Raw genomic sequence first — 23323 nt, 5'->3', positions numbered from 1 at the left:
GTTAGACTTCGGATTTCTCACCCAGTTGATCAAGAACAAGAAATTCACTTTGAGATAATTTTAATCTAGATTAAGCGCACCCTCAGTTTGGAAAATATGTATAGAACTTCCTCATATTTGCCATTAGGATAGAGCACTTTCAGTAGTCAGAACTCCTGTTTAGCCGAGTATCTGCACAGGGGTTTTTTATCACCTTGATAACAGCATATGTACCCAGTTGCACAATTGTGTCCATTATCTAAATTTAGAGAAACCTTCTCTATTACCCTTGTAGCACCTCCAGTTAATCAAGCAACATTGTAAACAGTTTATAGGAGATTTTGCTCTGTATTTGGTGTACACAGCAACATTATGATGATGGCTGTTCCCCCTATTTGCTGTTCTTCAGTCCATAGCTTTTCACAGATTAGGTTGTGAAATACTAGCAGTGGCTGCACATCAATATACTGGAGCTTTATGCTTGTTCCCGACTACTTTCCACACCACAGTCCACATTTTGAAGGGCAATACTACAACTGTTGCACTACTTAAATTTGAAAGGAGAAATAAGATCCCTCTGACCTTATAAGGATGCAGTAGATGGGCAGTCAAGCACACATGCAACATTTGGCCTATTGACCTACTATTAAAGATTGCTATTAATCCCCTATAGGCTCAACCTCAATCTTATGAGCAAGATTTTTTCTCTTTGGGCATTTAATCAATCAATCAGTTAATTTGTAAAGCGCACTACTTACCCGTAAGGGTTTCAAGGTGCTGGAGGAGGGGGGGGGAGGAGGGGAGGGGAGTGCTGCTGCTACTGGTCAAAAAGCCAGGTCTTGAGTCGTCTCCTGAAAGTCAGCAGGTCTTCGGTTTGTCGTAGGTTGAGGGGGAGGGTGTTCCAGGTCTTTGCGGCGCAGTGGGAGAAGGACCTGCCTCCGGAAGTGGTTCAACGGATGCGCGGGACCGTGGCCAGCGGAGCGGAGTTTCCTGTTAGGTACGTAGAAGGAGAGTCGACTGTTGAGATAGGCTGGGCCGGTATTGTGGAGTGCCTTGTGTGCGTGGATCAGGAGTTTGAAGGAGATTCTTCTGTCGATGGGGAGCCAGTGTAGGATCTTCAGGAGGGGGGTGATGTGGTCGCGGCGCGGGACGTCCAGGATCAGGCGTGCAGAGGCGTTCTGGATTCTTTGCAGTCTGTTGATGAGCTTGGACGGGGCTCCGGCGTAGAGGGTGTTTCCGCAGTCGAGTCTGCTGCTGACTAGGGCCTGGGTGGCTGTTTTTCTTGTATCTGTCGGGATCCATCTGTAGATCTTGCGGAGCATACGGAGGGTGTTGAAGCAGGTAGAGGAGACTGCGTTGACTTGTTTAGTCATGGTGAGTTTCGAGTCGAGGAGGACTCCCAGGTTGCGTGCGTGGTTGGTAGAAGCCGGGGGTGTCCCCAGTGATACGGGCCACCAGGAGTCGTCCCATGCTGAGCAGTTGGGCCCGAGGATGAGGATCTCCGTCTTGTCTGAGTCCAGCTTAATTCCGGCTTTCTTTCATCTAGTCGGCGACATCCTCCATTCCCTGGTGGAAGTTGGGGTTTGGCGGTGGGGGGGTCCTTGGTGAGGGAGAGGATCAGCTGCGTGTCGTCGGCGTATGACAGTGGTTCCCAAACGTTTTTAACCCGTGGCTCTCTTGACCTAATTGGCAGGTGGCCGTGGCTCCACACCATTTTTTTTTTTTTAAACATATTTTATTTTGTCAATTTGACTATCACAACGCAGGGCTCTGTACTCCAGAGACGTCTGCCATATCGATCATACATATACATGCAAGCAAATGACAGTTGTGTATGCAAAAAAAAGGAAAAAAATAATTTTAAAATATAGAATAAAAACAAAATCACAATATGTAACAAGTGCATATTTGAAAACACTTAGTTTCCCCTCCCTTAACTCCCCCCTCCCTCCCCCAAGCATTTTGTGGTCAAAGCAATCCTTTTTGTTTTTCTATCCTCAATGCAGCAAAAAAAATTTTTTTGTTTTATTCAGGATTTGAATTTTACCTGCTGGACCATGCAAAAGACTGATAAATATTGGCAGAGCCCACTAGTCTAATCATTTTCAAACTTTCACACATGAAATGTGAGTCTGGCTGCTAGTTGTAACAAATAAACGCAATAGCCGAGGGGCATCGGTGGATGCTACAGATGTGGGGGTATGACCACTGACTCATTGTCAGTGAAATTGCTCTCCCTCGCAGCTCCACCATTAAGTGAGTCCTTCCCCCACCCAAGCCTCTGCACTCTCGAGGCACTCTCGAGGCCCTCCTCCACCCGCAGGTTTCACCTGCGCCTCATCCCTGGTGGTCCAGTGGACCTCCGTCTCTATTCTCTTGCTCCGCTTTTTCTCTCCTTTTTCACTTGTTTCTTCCCTCACTTCTATCTCCCCCCTTCACTCTCATTCTGGGTCTTTCCTCCATTTTCTGTCGTTTCCCCTCATTTCAAGCTCCACCCTTCACTCTCCTTCTGTCTTTCCTCCGTTTTTTTACCCTCATCTCTGCTATATTTCGTTTTGCAGCGTGAATCTTTCTGGATTCACTATGCTGTGCATTATTCCGCGATCTTGTGGTTGGGTCCGGATTCGTAGTCTTTTCTTTGTTTTTTTTTTTTTTTTTGCAGCCCAGGTGGGCGTCGACGTCCACCATTTGGTGCACCTCCCGTGACGTCGTCGTGCTTCCTGCGGAAGTCCCACCTTTGGGGCGCCATCTTCAGATTCTTTTTTCCGCCGTTGGGTCTGGATCGTCATCGGGAAGCTCCAGAATTACACTCGGAGGAAGAAGGAAGAAAAGCGAGTTTCGTCGATAGAATCAATAGAAGATATCAGGAAAGGAAGAGATTTCATCAGAAGCGCGAAGAAAAGAGGACCAGCGCCCTTTTTCTTCGACGGCCTTGGAAAATGCACGCTCAGAGACCCTGAGCGCAATGGACAAGACGCCATTCAAGTTCTGCCCAAACTGCCACCACAAGTTCGCGCAGAAAGACAAGCATCCGGTCTGCAACCTCTGCCTACCGGTCGATCACCAGAGTATCGACTGCAACGCCTGCTCAGCCTTCGCGCCGAAGACACTCAGGGTGAGAGAGCGGCAGAGAAGAGCCAACGCCAACATGGATGGCAAGGGGAAACCCCCGACGCTCTACGATCTGGGCCTCTCCACGGACGACGAGGACAACGTCGCCGAGACAGCCGAAAACTTCACGGTCGTAGAGACCGACAAGAAAAAAGAAGACGAGGTAAGAGAATCGTCGAGCGCAAAACAGAAAGTACCTCGAAAACACGAGGGTGACTCGAGAAAAACTGAGTCAAAGTCCACGAAGGGAGCCCCGGCGCCGAAAACTTCGACGTCCAAAGGGGGAACCACGGACAAGAGGCCGAGCGGATCCTTAGAAAAGGACTCCCTGGTGCCGAAAGACGCCGAAAGGCAAGGGTCGTCGAAAACATCCCATGAAGCGGGCCGATCGACGCAGAAAGAACGTTCGACGTCGACGCAAGTTTCATCGAAAAGACCCGCGGTCGACGCCGAAAGCATCTCCGAGATGGAGAAAAAGAAGAGGCGGCTCGAGGCCGAAATGGAGAACATCCTTCAAAGGAAGAAGGAGTTCGACGCCAGGATGAATGAATTCAAGATTCCAACGGTTTCATCGGCGGACGTCGGCGAGGTCGAAGACGAGTTCGACGCCGAAGGGCTGACAAGGGATCTCGAAGAGGAAGAAGAGCCCTATTATGAGGGAGAAGCCGAGGAAGAAGACCAACAGTCGTTCTACGAATCGGCGGCATCTACCAGCAACGACGTCGAATGGCACGATCTCGACACCAAAAACCCGGAGGAGCCCGTGGACACGTACCCTTCGAGGCCTTCGCCACCCGACGACATCGGGGTGTACAATATGGTGGTCAGGAGCGCAGCAATGGCCTTCGGAGTCAAACTCGACGAGGAGAAACCGAAAGCCGATTTTCTCGTCGAGATACTGCTCCCCATCCAGACAAGGAGCCAGTTCCTCCCCATGCTACAAAGCGTGATGAATCAGGGGAGAGAAGCCTTCAAGGAACCTGCGACCTGCCGGTCGATCACGCCCAGGACAGAGAAGAAATATAAGCACTCCTCCCTGGACCCCCCTTACATCAAGGGTAGCGTGACCGCAGACTCCATCATAGCCTCCACGGCCAGGAGAAGGGCCAACGTACCAGCAACTTCGGGCCCACCTCCGGATAAGGAGAGCAGGAGGATTGACCTCACAGGAAGAAAGGTCGAGAGGAACGCCGCAATGCACTGGCGCATGGCGAATTCGAATGCACTCCTCAATAGACACCAATACCAGCACTGGGATGAGATGGGGGAGCTAGTAAAGCACCTCCCCGAAGAATACCGCCAGAGAGCCTCTCACCTGATAGACGAAGGCAAGAACATCGCCAACTCCTGTATAAAGACGGCGTTGGATGGGGCAGAGACTTCAGCAAGACTCATGGCCATAGGGGTCACAGAGAGGAGGCATGCATGGCTAAGAATCTCGGGATTCAAACCGGAAGTGCAGAACAACATCCTTGGCACCCCCTTCAACGGAGAGACACTGTTCGGAGCAACAGTGGACGAGAAGCTCACCCAGCTGAAAAAAGAAAACGAGACGGCGAGGTCCATGGGGGCCCTACAGCTGAGGGGAATGAGGCGAGGAAATCCCTCGAGGAGACCCTACGGTAGGGGAGGAAGCCAGCAGGGGACGTCGCACCAGGCGTTCCAACAAGGTCAGCAGGGTGAAGGTCACGGACAAGGTCAGCAGAAGCAAAACTGGCAATATCAACCTCGGGGCCAGTCCTTTCGCGGGAGAGGGAACGGACGTGGCCAAAGGAGGAGAGGGGGTGAACAGCCCTCGTCGAAGTGACTCAGCACGCAAGAGGACGCCTACCCTCGTCAGGACCCCAAGGGTGAGGCGCAAAAAAGTGTCATCAGGGGGAAGAGAAGATTCAAGAGCCTACGAGCATACGACACCAGTAGGCGGAAGACTGAGGTTCTACCTTCAGGAGTGGCGGCGTATAACCACAGACAAGTGGATACGGAACATCGTGCAGTACGGATACTGCGTAGATTTGGAGAAAAGACCTCCAAACAGGAAACCGAAGGGAAGACCGAGATCGGCCCAAGAACTGGCAATACTCAGAGAAGAAACACGGAAACTCCTACAAAAGGGAGCCATAGAGACAGTGCCGTTCAGAGAACGCAACAAAGGGGTCTACTCAAACTACTTCGTGGTTCCGAAGGTAGACGGAGACCTCAGACCCATACTGGACCTCCGTTACCTAAACAAGTTCATCAGAACGCAAAGGTTCAAAATGACTTCACTGCAGGAGGTACTGCCACAGATAAGAGAAGGGGACTTCATGGTCACCGTGGACCTCAAGGATGCCTACCTTCACATCCCAATAAACAGAAGGCACAAGGGCCTTCTAAGATTCAACATCGAACAGGAACACTACCAGTTCACAACCCTGGCCTTCGGATTAAAATCAGCACCAAGGGTCTTTACAAAATGCCTGTCGGCGGTAGCGGCACACCTACGAAGGCAGGGAATACATGTCTACCCCTACTTGGACGACTGGCTGGTCAAGGCAAACTCACGCGAGAAGTGCGAGAGGCACGCAAAACGCGTAACAGACACCCTCACGAATCTGGGATTCTCGATCCACTGGGGAATATCATCGCTGGAACCGGAACAGGTGAAGATTTTCCTGGGGGCAAAGATCAACTCCCGCAACAGTACAGTAGTGCCCAGCGACAGGAGGACAGATGCTCTACTGAAGGAGACGCAGCTCTACCAGAAGGGGCGAGCTCTGACAGTGAGGGCTGTGAGCAAGATGATGGGGATGATGGCGTCCTGTATCCAGCTGGTGCCGAATGTACGCCTGCACATGAGACCATTCCAGGAATGGCTACAACAGCAATGGTCACAAGCAAACGGAAGTTGGGAGGATCTAGTGGTTGTTACGCACGCAGTGCAGGAGGAGATAACTTGGTGGAACAGAGACAACATAACAACAGGGAGAAGCCTGACACCACCAATCCCAACAGTGACCATTACCACGGACGCATCGCAGAAGGGATGGGGAGCGCACATGGACAACCTCAGAGTGAGGGGTCTATGGGCTCCAGCAGATGCGGTCCGCCATATCAACTACCTTGAGTTGAAAACAATCCTGCTAGCCCTGAAGGCATTCCAGAGACACCTGTTCAACCAGAGGGTGTTGGTCCAAACAGACAACACCACGGCGATGTTCTACATCAACAAACAAGGGGGGACACAGTCGTTCCCCCTCTCATCCCTAGCTCAGGAGATTTGGAGATGGGCCATACCTCTCAGGATAGATCTACTGGCAATTCACCTACCGGGGAAGGACAATGTGGAGGCAGACTGGCTAAGCAGGCAGACCTCAGCATCGCACGAGTGGGAGCTCAATGGCCAGGAAACGGAGAAACTCTTCCGGAGATGGGGGACTCCCACAATAGACCTATTTGCAACACGCCACAATGCAAAATGCCAAAGCTTCGCGTCCAGGCAACCAGATCAGCAATCCAAGGGAAATGCCCTATGGATAAGCTGGTCAAGGACATTTGCCTACGCCTTTCCACCGATACCCCTGTTGCACAGAGTGCTCGACAAGTGCAGAACCAGCAACATGACTCTGATCCTGGTGGCTCCGCAGTGGGCGAGGCAGACATGGTTCTCACAAATTCAAGAAATGGCACAAGGCAACCCATACAGGTTCGAGAGGAGGAAGGACCTGCTCTCAATGCAAAACGGAGAGGTCCTGCACCCAGAGCCAGAGACCCTCAACCTGGCGTCATGGCTCCTGAAGACCTAGAGTTCGCTCACCTTAAATTGCCTCCTAGCACTATGCGGGTGCTGCGGGAGGCAAGGAAACCAACTACACGAAAATGCTACAGCGCAAAATGGCAGAGATTTACTGTGTGGTGCAGGAAGAAGGGCCTGCAAAACAGAATGACAAGAGACTCAACAGTACTGAGGTACCTCACACACCTTCTAAAGAGTAACCTCTGCTCGAGCTCACTAAGGGTACACCTAGCGGCAATCGTGGCCTACACCAGAGGTGAAAAGGGTGGAAGTTTCTTCAGCTCGCAGGTGGTGAGGAGATTCATGGAAGGAGCCAAAAGGATGGCCCCCCCGAAAAGGTTGCCGCCGCCGGCATTGAATCTGAATGTGGTCCTGACGGAGCTCATGAAGGCACCGTTTGAACCCATTCACAAGGCCACACTGCAAATGTTGACTATGAAAACGGCCTTTCTGGTGGCCATAACCTCACTACGCAGGGTGAGCGAGCTTCAAGCACTAACGCTGCAGGAACCCTACATTCAGATTCACAAGGATAGAATAGTCCTGAGAACGGACCCACACTTCATGCCCAAGGTGGTGTCGGCGTTCCACATGAATCAGAGTATTCAGATACCAAGTTTCTTCCAAAACCCGACTTCAAACGCAGAAAAGGCCCTGCACACCCTCGACGCAAGAAGAGCGGTGATGCACTACATTGAGAGAACCAAGGAACTCAGGAAGTCGAAACAGCTGTTTGTGTCCTTTGCTACTAGCTTCATGGGTAGGCCAGTGACTAAGGGCACCATCGCTAGGTGGATTGCCCTCACTATTCAATTCTGCCACAAACAGGCTGGACAGGAGCTAGCGGAGGGGCCGCAGGCTCACTCCACAAGGAAGAAAGGGGCCACCGTGGCCTTCCTGGCGAACACGCCCATCCAGGACATATGCCTCGCGGCAACTTGGGCATCTGTGCACACGTTCACGAAACACTACTGCGTGGACATTCAGATGAACAAGGAAGCACAGGTGGGACAGAAGGTGCTTCAGCACATTTTCAATGACCAACGCTCATCTACCACCCAGCCGCCACAGAATTAGGAAAACCGCTACAAAGTCTATGCACAGCATAGTGAATCCAGAAAGATTCACGCTGCAAAACGAATAGTTTCTTACCTGTCGGTGTAGTTTTGCAGCTTGAAGATCTTTCTGGATTCACTAGCGAACCCACCCACCTCCGCCAGGAAGATGAGGCTGGAGGAAGAGGGGGTAAAATGGAAAAGATCAAAAGAAATGAAAACATACAGAAAAATGGACAAGAAGGATTAATCAATCGCCTAGGGTTAAAAAAAAAAAAAAAAAAAAAAAAGGAAGGGAAAAAAGAACCCGAAGATGGCGCCCCAAAGGTGGGACTTCCGCAGGAAGCACGACGACGTCACGGGAGGTGCACCAAATGGTGGACGTCGACGCCCACCTGGGCTACAAAAAAACAAAGAAAAGACTACGAATCCGGACCCAACCACAAGATCGCGGAATAATGCACAGCATAGTGAATCCAGAAAGATCTTCAAGCTGCAAAACTACACCGACAGGTAAGAAACTATTCGTTTTCTCTAGTCTAGAATCTTTCTTGCATATATCTCTTTATTTTGGGACGTATCCCAAAAACGCGCAGTACAATTTTTTCATTTGCACGCCTGACAATATGACTTTTACTGGTCTACATTGAAGGCCCTTCGAATAAAACAGAATTATATAATTCTTCTTCTGCTCAGATGAGGAGATGTGTCGACTTCAATAATAGCAGCGAGGCGATTCATAATGTTTGTGACACCTGATTGATTCCGGTCTCCCCATGTAGGAAAAGAAAGAAAATGGGGCTTGGCTTGTTAGAAATGAAGCCTGTGCGCGGCGTTTGTGTGTTTATTCATGCATGAGTGTGCGTGTGATCTTGTGTTTGTTTTTATAGCGCACTATTACTCTGGTGTTCTGGCACTCTGCACTTCTGACACCGCTGCACAGGGGGCCTAAAGTCTAAAAGTCAAAAGCACTTGGCAAGGGCTCTCAGAGAAGAGACACGTAGGAGGTCGTGAAGGGGGGGAGGCCGCACGCGCAGCATGTTAGCAGTGTACAATGGCGGAGGTGCCCGGACGTTAAAACCTGGTCTCTTTGGTCAGACAGAGGAAGGCTAGCATAGAAGAGAAATTAACACACATATTATTAAACTTTTTTTTTCCTCTGTTTTGACCGCACATACCTATTTGTAACTTCTGAAGAGGGTCCCACAAGCCACGGCAGGGCAGGGTGGGCGAGCTGCGTATGCCAGTAATAGCACGGAGGCTACGCCTGCCAGTAATGGCGCGGAGGCTACGTCTGCGAAAACGCGTACGCATGTACGTACGCTCTTGGGCCAAACCATTGTCCCCGCATTAAGCAGGTGGCATTTGTAACTCCCCCGTACTTTGCATATCTTGCGCTAAGCTGCAATACGTTCATCCTGCATTCAGGCCCTGGTAGGGCCTCAAAAAGACGCATAGTATATTACTGCCTGCACACGGCCAGACGCTATCTTTCCCACATCGTGCGCGGCACCCCTGGCTACTGATAACGGTGCTCCAGGGTGCCGCGGCCCACAGTTTGGGAACCACTGGCGTAGGAGATTATGTTGAGGCCATGCTGTCGGGCGATGCGTGCGATTGGTGCCATGTAGACGTTGAGCAGTGTCGGGCTGAGGGAGGATCCCTGTGGGACACCGCAGATGATCTCGGAGGCTTCAGATCGGAATGGGGGGAGGCAGACTCTCTGAGTTCTGTCGGAGAGGAAGGAGGTGGTCCAGTCCAAGGCCTTGCCTCGGATCCCTGCGTCGTGGAGGCACGTGCGTAGTGTGCGGTGGCAGACTGTGTCGAAGGCGGTGGAGAGGTCCAGGAGGACGAGGGCCGTTGTCTAGCAGGATCCTGATGTCGTCTGTGGCGGCGATGAGGGCGGTCTCGGTGCTGTGGTTGCTGCGGAATCCTGATTGGGATGGGTCCAGGATGCTGTTGTCTTCGAGGTGACGGGTGAGCTGGGTGTTAACTATCTTCTCGATGACCTTTGCTGGGAACGGAAGCAGGGAGATGAGCCAGAAGTTCTTGAGGTCGCTCGGGTCCGCCTTGGGTTTCTTCAGTAGGGCGTTGATCTCGGCGTGCTTCCAGCTCTCAGGGAAGGTAGCGGTCTCGAAGGAGAGGTTGATGATGCTGCGCAGGTGGGGTGCGATGGAGCTGCCGGCTTTGTTGAAGATGTGGTGTGGGAGAGGGTCAGACGGGGACCCGGAGTGGATTGTGCTCATGGTCTTGATTGTGTCCTCGATGCTCACGTTGGCCCAGGTGGTCAGGGAGTCGTGGTCAATGGGGTGCGGTGGGTCCGGCGTGTCGAGGCCTGTAGGGGTCGTCCGGGGGTTGAAGCTGTCGGGGATCTTGAGGTGAAAGAAGGTGGCGAGGGAGTCGCACAGGGCTTGCGATGGCGGGATGTCGTTGGCGCTGGAGCTGGGGTTGGAGAGTTCCTTCACGATGTTGAAGAGCTCCTTGCTGTTGTGAGCGTTGTTGTCAAGGCGGTCTTTGAAGGAGGTCCTTTTGGCGGTCCTGATGAGGTGGTGGTGGTTGCGGATGGCATCTTTGTGGGCAGCCCGGCTGTCCGGCGTCTTGTCGCTGTGCCATTTGTTCTCCAATTTCCGCCAGGTGCGCTTTGATGCTAGGAGTTCCGGGGTGAACCGGCTAGCTCTCTTGCTGGTGTTTCTGTTGGTTGGCTTTTTCAGCGGGGCTAGGGTGTTGGCACAGTCGTCCATCCAGCGTCTGAGGGTGCGTGTACCATCGTCGGGGTTGGTGGGGTTGGTCGGTGGGTTGAGTGCGAGGTTTGTCTGTAGTTGTTCTTCAGTGATTTTGCCCCAGCAGTTCTTGACCTCCTCATGAACAACATCTATGTTGATTACATCAATTGCTATTTTGTCAGCAACCAAGATGTTACTCAAGATTACTACCTCCTGGACTCTGTTAGTATCTTCTGAATCTGGCCACTACTCCATGGCTGTTAGGGTACCTCTTATGCAACATGTTACTACCATTAAGGTACTCCAGTGTTTGAAGAGCAGATACTGGAAGAAGAGTAACAGATGGAATAACTGTCTGTGTTTGAGTTTGACCCTCATAAGGTTTACATGTTCATTCAGTTTCAAATGAAGAATAGAAGGATGCTTATTATAACTATATTGACAGTTGGGCTCCACAAGTGGAAACTATGCTTTGCCGTGTCCACCGAGACTGCCCCTGAGGATAAAAGAAAGCGCCATACTTTCTAGAAAATACTGTAGCAAATCTATTGACCTGCCAGTAGCTCCATATTGGAGAGGTATGACTGACAGATCTGGAACAGAATTACTTAATTCCTTTGTTGTTCCAGGGAATTTAAGACACAAAGCAAAGGCTTTTCTATGGAAACATTATAGCATCATCTTGCGTCTGTTGACTATTTACACAACTTTTCAGTACTTTCTGCCGATCAGATAAGCAATAAAGTACCTGAGAGACCAAATTTATACTTTTGCGAAAATTAACTGAGCATCGCACATTCTGGGGGATGCCATCTGGTATCTCAGAGCCGTACTCGCAGGACATGCCATTGCTGGACAATCCTACCATATCCATTACTCCATTACTGAGGAGTAGACACTCAAACTGTCCTTTGATAAACATAAAATAGTGAAAGGGTGCTACCTGTACGAAGAAGCTTAATGTAAAGTTTTAGATCTATTTCAAATAGGAGGAGATACAAATACACTTGACATTTTTATGTATTTCAGACTCTGACATGCTGTGAAAGCCCATTGCTTTATTTCGCTGAACCTCAGAATTGATGATGTTAACCAAGGTCATGAAGGTGGAATATGCCAGGGGCTGAGTAGTTCACGTATATAGACTGGCCTGTGATGCTAGAATGGGGATACACATTTCAGCCGAGTAGCAATGGGAGCTGGACTTTGGAGAGGAATGGTCAGATGATATTTGGGATTATTACTAGACTATCACTTGACTATGAACTACAGACACAGGTTACTGTTTTTACATTAACTATATTACACACCTTCCCTACTACATAAAATGGATAATGTTTTAAATGATTGTAGCATATGCCGCTGCTCTGATTCAGGGTTCTTGCACGTGGGTTGGGGCTGTCCCCATAACCAAAAACTGCGGGAAGTCACTTGCGAAAAGTTCCTGAATTGTTGACTGGGGGTTTCGCTTCCTCCAAAGGTGGCGCTGCTTGGATTTTTTGCTCAAGTGCTTAAAAATATTAGACAATTTGTTGCATTGCGTCAACATACTAACAAAAGTGGGGTGACAATGCATTGGTTAAAAGTTTCAAACCCTACAAAAGATTGCTGTGCAATGTTTACGATAAATGTGACAATACTCTTGAACAGCAGAGATTAAGAATATCCACTTCATTGGCTGCTAAGCATATCTAAACAATGTGGTTACAACAAATGATTGCATAAAATGTATGTATGTAATACTGAAACAAAGGGGAGACTGTTACTCTGCTATGGATTTTTACACAATATTTGCATTTTAGGAACAGATCCGCTGTTAAACTGACACACGAGCAGAGACAGATCTTGAATCATGATATCGCTCCTGGTCACGTTGTGAAAATTATGGCATTTGCAGGTAAAAAAGATCTTTCTGGTTACCATTTTCTCTTTTAATATTGGAAAGGCCGATGATGTTTCATTAAGCTATGCTTAATTTTCTGTAGCATAAGATCAGGCAATTAAGCAGTTGCCCATGATGGTTTCTAGGTAAGTGTGCCCGGTTCACTGACAGAATATCAACCCTCAAAATATCGAGGTCAACAATACCGTGACCAAAATATCGAAGTAAAAAATATCGTCATCCTAGACTTATAATAGTAAATACAAAAATATTGAGAAAAAAATATTGGTCATTTATATCCTTGTATTAAATATCATTTTTTAAATCTATATACAATAAAATAATAAATATTAAGTATATTAAATAGTAATATTAAAAAAAAAATGGATTTAATGTATAGTTTTACAAATATAGCAAATAAACGAAATTTATTAAAGTTTAACACATATATAATAATTCATATATATTTACTTAAACTATTATTAAACTAATAATTGTAATTTATTATATAATTTCCATTTTTTTAATAATATAAAATATAACAATATATATACACACACATATATATATACCAATAACATAAAATATTTACAAAACAAACCATTCTAATTAAATTAAAAAAGGAAACATCTTAAAATTCTTAAAATGTAGTGAAAATTACTTTACACATTCAAAACATTAATAATTAAAAATATTATAATTTTAAATAAACAAAAACATAATAGAAATTATAACAATATAAAATAAATTATAAGATTTCATACATCTACTATTCCCACAACAATATATATAAAACTATGCAAACTAGTATAGTAAATATATGAAAACGTACTACTCCCATTTCACACAACACAAAAATAATAAAACTGAGTAAAATTTAAAAATCTCCCTCCAGTAAATGCAACAGAAATGAAAGTGTTCGATTGCAGATAGGTAATATTTACTATAACCATTCCAGCCAGTGCAACAGAAGGGAAACTTTGTGATGGAGGAAGGGTAACATTTACAATTCCCACTGCAATCAATACAACAGTGGGCAAAGTGTTGGATTGCAGAGGAGTAAAATATACTTTTCCCACTCCAGTCAGCATAACATTAGAGAAATTGTAAGATTCTGGAGTGGTAAAATGTACAATTCCTACTCCAGTCAATACAACAGTAGGGAAACTGTTGGCTGGAGGAAGGGTAACATATACTATTCCCACTCTAATGAGTGAAACAGTAGGGAAAGTGTTAGATTGCGAAGGAGTAAAATTTACTATTCCAACACCAGTCATTACAGCAGTAGGGAAAGTGTTGGATTGCGGAGGGGTAACATTTACTATTCCCACTCCAGTCAGTTCAACATTAAAAACAAAAACAAGCAAAATATCTTGAACAAAATTAAAATATCTAAAAGAACAAAGTAAATAAAGAAAAATACCAAAATATTTAATAATAAAATTTAAAAAAATAAAAACATATTACATTGTTAAATACATATCACAAATATCTATAAATATTATTATACATAAAATACAATGTTATTTTTCATACAAATAAACTTTTTATATTTGGAAATTATTTCTTAACAATACAATATTTATTACATACTTTTAATTTACTAACTTTCCACCCTATAACCCCACAAATTTCACAACCTGCACCTTACACTTAACTTAAAAAAAATATTTACACTATTAATATTGGGGAGAGGAGTTGGCTTAACTGTCAGGGCGGTCGACCTCAAATCTGGGGAACCAGGTTTGAGTCTCAACAACGATGCGCAACATCGTGTGATTCTAGGCAAATCACTTAAACTCCCCTTGCTTAACAAAAATGAATGTGTCCTCATGCAACGCAAGTGGTGCTCTTGTAATGCGCTCTGATACCCGATACCTTCGGGTCAAGTTTGTGCTATGTAAAACCCCATAAAAAAATAATATATTAATATTTATCAACAAACCAATTATTAATTAAATATTAATTATAAATCAATTGTAATAATGTACTTTACACAATATTCTCTTACAAAACACACAACACACATAATTTAACAAACCCTATTTAAAAAATTAACATAATGAAGTATCCAATTAATAATTAATATTAATTTACCCCAAAATTATTAATTACTTGAAAATTAATTTACTTCCCACCTCATACCCCCTACAAAACTGACAACCCACATCTGAAAAAAATAAAAAGCGATTAAGTAACAGTCTTCTACCATGTCCGGTAAAACGTCAACGGACGGGAGAAAACTATTACTTAGGGGTCGATTGCGATGGCGGGCGGACGGCTGAAGGGACCGCCCGCCATAGGTGCAGCGGTCCGATCGATGAAATTAGGATGAGCCCGCCACACTGGCGGACGCATCCCATATTTTTAACCTTGCGGTGGGCGGTGCTGCCAGCAGCACCCACCGCAAGGTTAAAAATGCAAGTCATGCATTTGAATGCACAACGTTACAGGCACCACGCTGTGCCTGCCACGTTGTACATGCAAATGGAGGGGGGTACCATAGGTACCCCCCCATGTGCACCCCCAACCACCTGGGGGTCCGCTACGAGCTCCCAACAGCAAGGACCGCTAGCCTTTCCATGGCGGCAATGCCGCCATGGAAAGGCTGAAGACCGCCTGCATCATGATATGGACGGCGGTGTCTTGCAGACAGAATAGGCAAGAGGGGTGGAGGGATAGCGATTGTTCATCTAGCGCATTTAAAACTACGAGTGGAAACGTATCTAGACCTACCTACGGAAGTATTTTATTTCACTATCTACCTAGGGAATTCCTTCAAGTTTCAAGGCCTATTAGTCTATCGACCACCTGGGCCTAAGTCCACTTTTCCACTAAGGCTTATGAATCATCTGGAATCCCGGATGGATCCCCATCCTTTTATTCTTTTAGGTGATTTTAATTACCATCTGGAACGTACCAACCAACCAGAGGTAGCCTTGCTGCTTGAGAATCTGGCAGCGTTGGGTTTCAACCAAGTAGTTAAGGACCCCACCCATAAAATGGGCCATACTTTAGACTGCATTTTTGTGAACAATATGGATCTGGAGGTGGTTAATATCACTGCTCTTCCTTGGTCTGATCACAACGCAGTCCATTTTTACATCACGGCAGGAATACCAGTACCCCCGTCCTGCCCAAAGCCGGCGAAAACGAAAATTAGACAATGGTCCAAAGTGGATGCGGATAGTCTAATCGTTGCGTTGGGCCACTCACACCCTACTCGCAGTGGGGATAACTCCGAGGCTGCACTGCTTTTTAATAAATGGTTGGCGGCAGCGGTTGATGAAGTAGCGCCTGAGAAGCTGCTACCGACGAGGAGAACTAAACCATCTGCTCCCTGGTATAGTAGGGAACTTAAAGTCCTGAAGAGCACGTGCAGGAGGGCCGAACACCTTTGGAGAGTGAACTATAGTGCCGATAACAAAGTTAGGTATAATTGTGCTCTATCAGCATATAGAGATGCAATAATCACAGCAAAAAGCTCATTTTACGCGATTAGCATCAGGGATACAGGGAACTCGGCCAAGGAGCTCTTTAAGACAATAACCGCTCTCTCTAAGCCACCCCAGGACAATACTTACCGGCCGGATCAAGAAATGTGTGAAAAGCTCGCTTTGTTCTTTCAGGATAAGGTTCAGCTAATCTATAAAGATTTTATAAATTGGTACCCGAACTCTGAGAGTTGTGGGTAGCTGTCGATAACTAGAACCAAGAGCCATCCCGGTCTTAGGAATTTCTCTCCTATCACAAGAGAAGAGACCTGCAGACTGATCACCTTAACCAAATCAGGGTCACCTAAAGATCCCTGCCCCCCTTCAATCATGCACCTTGCGGCAGATGTGATTGCTGGAGAACTATCCCCTTTAATCAATCAAGTACTTGAGTCTGGTAGCTACCCTTTAAGTTGGAAGATAGCTACAATCATACCGCTTCTAAAAAAACCTGCACTGGACCCTCATATACCAAAGAATTACCGCCCTATTGCTGCACTGCCTATTGCAGCCAAAATTCTGGAGAGAGAGGTAAATAGATCATTGACAGAATACCTAAACTCCTACAATCTGCTGGACTCCACTCAGCACGGTTTCCGTGCACAACATTCAACGGAGTCAGCACTACTTGAGGCAGCAGGGGAAACTCGCAGTATAGTGGATAAGGGAGGCAAGGCGATTCTTGTGATGTTAGATCTGTCGGCTGCCTTCAACACCGTTAACCATGCGGTGCTGATTCAAAGGCTTCAGGAGATTGGCATCGAGGGTTCCGCGCTGTCTCTTCTCTCTTCTTTCTTGGAAGGAAGGGAGCAAAGTCTGTTCTGTGACGGTCTACAGTCGGACAGCTTTCATCTGCCGTGTGGGGTTCCGCAGGCTTCAGCGCTGTCACCTACGCTGTTCAATATTTATGTGTCCCCACTGGCCAAACTCATCAGGAAGCATGTCTTTACTGTAGTCTCGTATGCTGACCATTCCCAGCTCATAATTTCTGTGGTCAAACAATCTAACGACATGGCTTTCAAATTCCACAACTGCCTGTCTGAAATTATGACCTGGATGCAGGAGAGCTTCCTGAAGATCAACACCGAGAATACTGAGATCATTGAGTTTGGCCAGGGGAATCCCCTGTGGAACAGCTCATGGTGGCCGTTAGGGGCCAGGGAGTGCCCCTGCCCCGTGCCCAAGGTGAGAAACCTGGGCGTGCTGTTTGACAGTCAGCTAAATTTCTCAGCCCATGTTAACAGCCTCGCGTCGTCTTGCTCCTTTTTAATAAGGACTCTGCGTAAGATTTTCCCTTTTATTAAACTAGAGCTGCGCAAGACCGTTGTAGTAGCACTTGTGTTATCCAGATTGGACTACTGCAACGCTCTACTGCTAGGGATGAATAAGACGCAGATAAAAGGGCTGCAGACTCTGCAGAACGCTGCAGCGAGGTTACTTCTGGACGTCCCCAGATATCAATCTGTCTCGGGGGGAATTAAAACATTACATTGGCTCCCAGTCCAACAATGTATAGATTTCAAGGCCATATGCTTAGTGCATAAGGCTGTTTTTGGTGGTGGAGCTAAGGACATCCAGAAATTATTTTTTCCTTTATACCTCTGGCCGTGTGCTAAGGTCTAGCACCCGAAGTCTTATCAAGATCAATAGGATTAGGAAAGTCAGATGGGGCGGCAGAGCTTTCTCAGTCCGTGCTGCTGGACTCTGGAACAATCTCCCGTGTTCTCTAAAACTAGTAGATAATCATCAATCCTTTAGGAAATTGTTAAAGACACGGCTCTTCCAACAGGATCGCACCCGAGGACCATGTATCCCTCTGTACTTACCAGCGCCAAGACGCTTCTGCATTCGCGCGCTATATAAAACTATATCTTATCCTATCCTATCCATGTCATGCCCGTATTCCGCCCGGTCGACGAGTCGATTGGAGGAAACCCGGCAGACTGTATTTCCGACCGCTAGGGTCCCCCCCGCCATCGTAATGTGGCGGGGGGCGGATGGGAGGCGGGCGGTGGATTATGGCGGGTGGATCGCCACCGCTATGCGGGCGGTGGTAATCCGCCTGCCATTATAATCGACCCCTATATCGCTACCAGAGTACAACACTTGATGCATTAAAGGAATAACATGATTGACCAAGGGATGGTAGTAACTTAATTTGATGCTGCCATTTTCTTCCAAGAATTCTTGAACAGTGCTCACTGTAATACTTTACTCTGAAGAAGCCCTCTCTAGGGCGAAACGCGTTGGCTGTACCTATTTGTCAAAAGAATCTAAGAAATAAAGAATCCTCTACGCACAACAAAAAAACCTGTGAAAGAACTGTTGTTGAACACTAAAATATCACAGCATTATATGTATTGCCTCTAATCTTTCTGTCTAAACTATATTTTTGCAAATCATATTAATAACTTCGATATTTACAAAAAGCGATGTTACTTACCTTGAATCGATATTCTTTACATCGATATTCTTGCTGACTATATTTCCATACCTTTTTATTTAGACTCAATATTTTGCTATGGAGATATTTCATACTTGATATTTCGTCTGAATGCCGTTTGTCCAACTGCTTTTGATTAGACAATGAGATCAAATATTCCCAAATGTCCTTAAAAGTTTACCCTTATTTCGATGCTCAAATATTTGTGAATGATTATTTCCTCAAGAGAGCTATTCCTAAGAAATTGTTGTACAAATATAAAGCAGAATGTGTCCCATATTTGTGTAGGAAATATGTGTAGCATATCACAGTGACTTTGAGTGACCGTGACTGGCTGGTGTTATTTTTCTTTACACCCTCCATTTCCAACAACGCTCCAAGCTACATTTTCAAGATAACTACTCACTATGTAAATAAGCTTCATTTTATGTAAAATTATTTTATGTAGATATCCTGAACATCTGGCATGTATTCTACTATAGTGGTTTGCACAAAAAAAGAATATCCTATTGCAAAACCTCTGCAGGGTTCTTGTTGGTATCAGCAGAGAGGTTGAAACTTCACTGAAAGTGTTTTGGTGGTAGAATTATAATTTTATTGTGCCGATTTATCTCATGATTGCTGCTGAGCACTTTGTTATGGTGGAATGCACAACTATACTTAACCACTTTTACAGTGCTTTTAAAAACTTGTGTGAAACATTTAAAAATTAACATTGGGTAATTGAGAAAGAGCCAGTAGAGTTTGTCACTGTCCCAGGACATCGCGATTTCCATTCCAAAGCAATATATTCAAGTCTTCCAAACATAGGGGCTCATTACGTTGGTGGACGGACCTGAATCCACCCGCCATCGTTACAGGAATTGGGACCGTCTGCCTATTTGGCGGCAGTCCCGACCATGAAATCACAATGCGACCACCACGGTGGCGGTCGCATTGGGCATTTTTACCATTGCGGTGGGTGCTGCAGGCTGCAGCACCCGCTACAATGGTAAAAATGCAGGGTTTGCATTTCCCTGCACTACGTGGCAGACACCATGCGGTGTGTGATAATAATCAAGCGAGATGGCCTGAAGAAACTGTGTGCACACAAACTGAACATTATTCTATCTTCGCATATTTTTAACGAACACTTCTGACAGTTTTATGAATAAATAAACACAACAATCTTCAAGTAGAATATTTCAATCAATTTTCATTTAGATATTCGAACATTCAAATAGTCAACCAATCAATAGAGCAGTGCAAATATTATAGTATCATAATTTCTGATACACAGGTCACAATTTGGGGCACTGGTTGTATCACCTAATGGCAGTAGTTATTTCAGTTTCCCCGGCACATATGTGGGCTCCACAGTTCGTTTACACCTATTTAAGTTTCGGGACGGTATGATCATTTCTGATGGTAATACATGCATTATATCAGTACTCCATTCAGCTGGCAACCACTATGTGTTCTCCAGGTTCATCCTTTACACTTGTATGGGTGTCGCTTGATAAGATGGCTTCTTCTGGACCATGTTAAATGAATCCAACAACCATACAAACTACAACAAAAGTATTTTTGTTTACATTACAGTGGCCCCTGAAGAAGAGACTTAAGGTTCCGAAATGAATTGGGCATGGTGATATCAAGCACTTAGTCAATCAAGATTATCATATTATGACCTGTGTATCAGAAATATGATACTATAACATTTGCACTGCTCTATTGATTGGTTGGCTATTTGAATGTTCGAATATCTAAATGAAAATTGATTGAGATATTCTCCTTTAAGATTGTTGTGTTTATTTATTCATAAAACTGTCAGAAGTGTTCGTTAAAAATATGCGAAGATAGAATAATGTTCAGTTGTTGTGCACACAGTTTCTTCAGGCCATCTCGCTTGATTATTATCACATATTAATGTTCAAATGAGGGACTGGCAGCCCTCAAATACTGTGTAGCACACATCAGTAGGGACATTTGTTAATATTCCTTTCTAGGTTTCAACAGTGTTTACGTTTTGGTGTGCAGATCTCAAACATCTGCTTTTAGACACCATGCAGTGCCTGCCATATAGTGCAGGGAAATGTAGGGGGGCACCATAGATGTCCCCGAAGTGCAGTAGGGAAGTGCCCCTGCTAAAGGGGGGCCTGCAACGGGGCCCCAAAGTCAATCTCCACCAGCCTTTGAATGGCGGGTGAACCGCTATTCTAGGATTGTGGAAATGAAGCATTCTAATATGGCGGATGGTGCCTGTTAAGCACCGCCACTATTCTAGGTATGCTTTGCAGATCCACCAGGCAATCTCAACGATTGCCAGTGGCAGACCCGTGATGGCCAGAAAACTGCCTGCCATCATAATTTGGCAGACGGAGAATGGCTGCAATGTGGCGGTGAATCCGCCACCGGCAAGCTGCCGTGGTGGAGATTCACCGTGATTGTAATGAGCCCTAAGGTTTCTCAGTACTGAACTATCGTCCTAATGCACTGTTATTGTGCATCCCTGAAAATATTTTTCATAATCTTCTTTATAGTCCAAGATCAATGTAGTTGAGCTTTACTTGCCTTTAATATTTATGCGTCATGTACGTTGCATACCTCTTTCAACTCTATAAAGGTTTACAGACATGAGCATTACACTTGTGTACTGAGATTTTAATAGTTCCTACGGGAGTTTGCTTTACCAGTTGATGTTAAGTCGTCATTAAATGAGCTTAAAAATGTTAGAGATTGTGAAGATTAGTCTTTTTTTATATTTTTCGTAGGCACTGGCAAAACATCGACTCTGATAAAGTATGCAGAGAGGAGACCGCATTTTAAGTTTCTTTATGTAACCTTTAACAAGTCCATCTCAGTTCAAGCTTCACGGATATTCCCCAGCAATGTTCAATGCAGAACCTTCCATTCCATGGCCTACACTCATGTTGGAAAACTGTAAGTGACAGAATCTCAGACATATTTAATTTTCATATATTGTCTGGTTCGTAGTTTGAAAAGATATATTTCCTGTCTGTCTACAGTAGGGTTGTCTAACATATGTGCAGGAGGGCTGGGTCCACACCTGATTTTCTCGATAACCCCAGACCCTGTAAATCATTTCCATTTAAATACACTGTAAGTAAATGTATTATATGTGCATGTATTGAAAATCCGGTCTTGGTCTGCCCTCGTGGACTGACGATTGACACCCCTGGCCTGAGCTTCGCACTATGTATCAACATGTCAGTCATGTTTGAGAGGATGCAGAAATGCTTGTTTCTAGATTTGTTGACATATTCTTGTGTACACTCTACACCTAGCTACTTAAAGTCAAATGTCAATCAGGAACATGCACTCCCCTCCATGTCGGTTTCTCTGAAATAGGGATTTGAGAAAAAGCTTTACCACTTTTATAGAAGGAGACAAATAGGAAAGTTCTATAGTATAATTTATGTGGAACCAAGAAATTAACTTTTGAACATGTTCCTGTAACTGTGCAATGGAGTAGAACAGTGATAAACTACAAGCACACATGTTTTCTTTGAGAATTTTCATAACTAATGGTTTCTGAGAGTTACAGAACAAGAATAGACATTGACGTGGTTGTAATGTATGATATTTGTAATCTGTATAGAGGTTCCACAAATGTAAAGCCATGAAAATAATATTTTGATTTAATAAGACAGTATTGTTTGCCTAATAATGTTAACCTCATTTTTGTTAATATTGTTTCCATAATTCTTTTAATAAACCTAGCGCATCCAAGTCTTTGGATTAACATTACATATTGCCTACTTGTAGTACTCAATAAGCAGCACATTTTTGTCAGTACCAAGCGTCCAGGTTATTTTAAACTTAACTGTATTAGATGACTCAGCCATCCCTGTTTTGTGCAACACTCCATCAGTCCCACCACTAGACCACAGATCAGTATCACCGCTTCCTGTACACCCTCTTTGTGAGAAAGTGCCATCTTTCTTGCATGGTATGCCCCCACTTTTTGCTGAATTGCTGAATGTATTTTGACTGAGTGTGCCCTGGACTCCTGCCAATCATGTGCCCAGGGCCTATGTTCCTTCCCTAAAACAAACCCTGGCCACATGTCAGCCCCTGGTAAATGGTACCCTAGGTACCCAGGGCCTTGTGACCAGGGAAGGCCTCTAAGGGCTGCAGCACTCCTTGTGTCACCCTTAGAGGCCCTGTACCCTTACACACACACACACACTGCCTTTGCAGACTGAGTGTTTGGGTGCAAGACAAAAACAAAGTCGACATGACACACATCCCTGTGTGCCATGCCCATCACCTACACTGCCATGGCATACATCAGTCGCCCCTCTAGCTGGGTGCCTTATGCCAATGGTGTGGGCACAGGAGCAAGAGCCCTGTGCCCCTACAGTGCCCAGGTCCATTCCTGAGCACTGTAAGTGCAGTGCTGCCATTTAAGAGTACATGGTGCTGAGAGCTCGTCAAACACGAGCTCCACAGCACCATAATGGCAACACTAAAGACTGAGAAGTTTGGTATCAAACTTCTCAGCACATTAAACCAACACTGATGCCAGTGTGGGATTTAATGTACACAGCACCCCAGAGGGCATCTTAGAGGTGCCCCCTTAAACCTAACCTACAATCCACGTCTGCTCTAAGGCTGCCTAGGCTGCCACCCAGCAGACATGTTGCTGGACCCCTGGGTAGGAGAGCACCTGCTCTCCTGGGCCTGCAACAATGCACATCCTGGGCGAGGTGCTAAATCTCCTCCCCCAGGATGGTCAGGGGGAAGCTTCAAAGGCATGCCGCCTCTGTGAGCTTCCCCAGGCCCCTGCAACCCCCCACTCTGGCGGGAAGCTTTGGCCGGAAACCCCAAATAAGGACAGGGGATGTGCCAGCCTGCCAAC

The 23323-nt window shown here is 45.9% G+C and overlaps 1 protein-coding gene across 2 annotated transcripts in view; it reads left to right on the top strand.

Annotated features, from left to right (window-relative positions):
- Positions 1-23323, top strand: part of FBH1 (F-box DNA helicase 1) — a 719176-nt gene that overhangs the window by 234894 nt on the left and 460959 nt on the right. For both annotated transcript variants that reach the window (XM_085653566.1, XM_085653565.1), the window contains exons 8-9: positions 12443-12537; positions 21213-21381. In XM_085653566.1, coding sequence (XP_085509692.1) covers positions 12443-12537; positions 21213-21381 — 264 coding nt within the window. The remainder of the gene's footprint in view (positions 1-12442; positions 12538-21212; positions 21382-23323) is intronic.

Source organism: Triturus cristatus, chromosome 4_1 (genome assembly GCF_964204655.1).
Source record: "Triturus cristatus chromosome 4_1, aTriCri1.1, whole genome shotgun sequence".
Taxonomy (NCBI): domain Eukaryota; kingdom Metazoa; phylum Chordata; class Amphibia; order Caudata; family Salamandridae; genus Triturus; species Triturus cristatus.
Note: the sequence above shows the minus strand (reverse complement) of the source record. Positions and strands in the feature narration are given on the sequence as shown.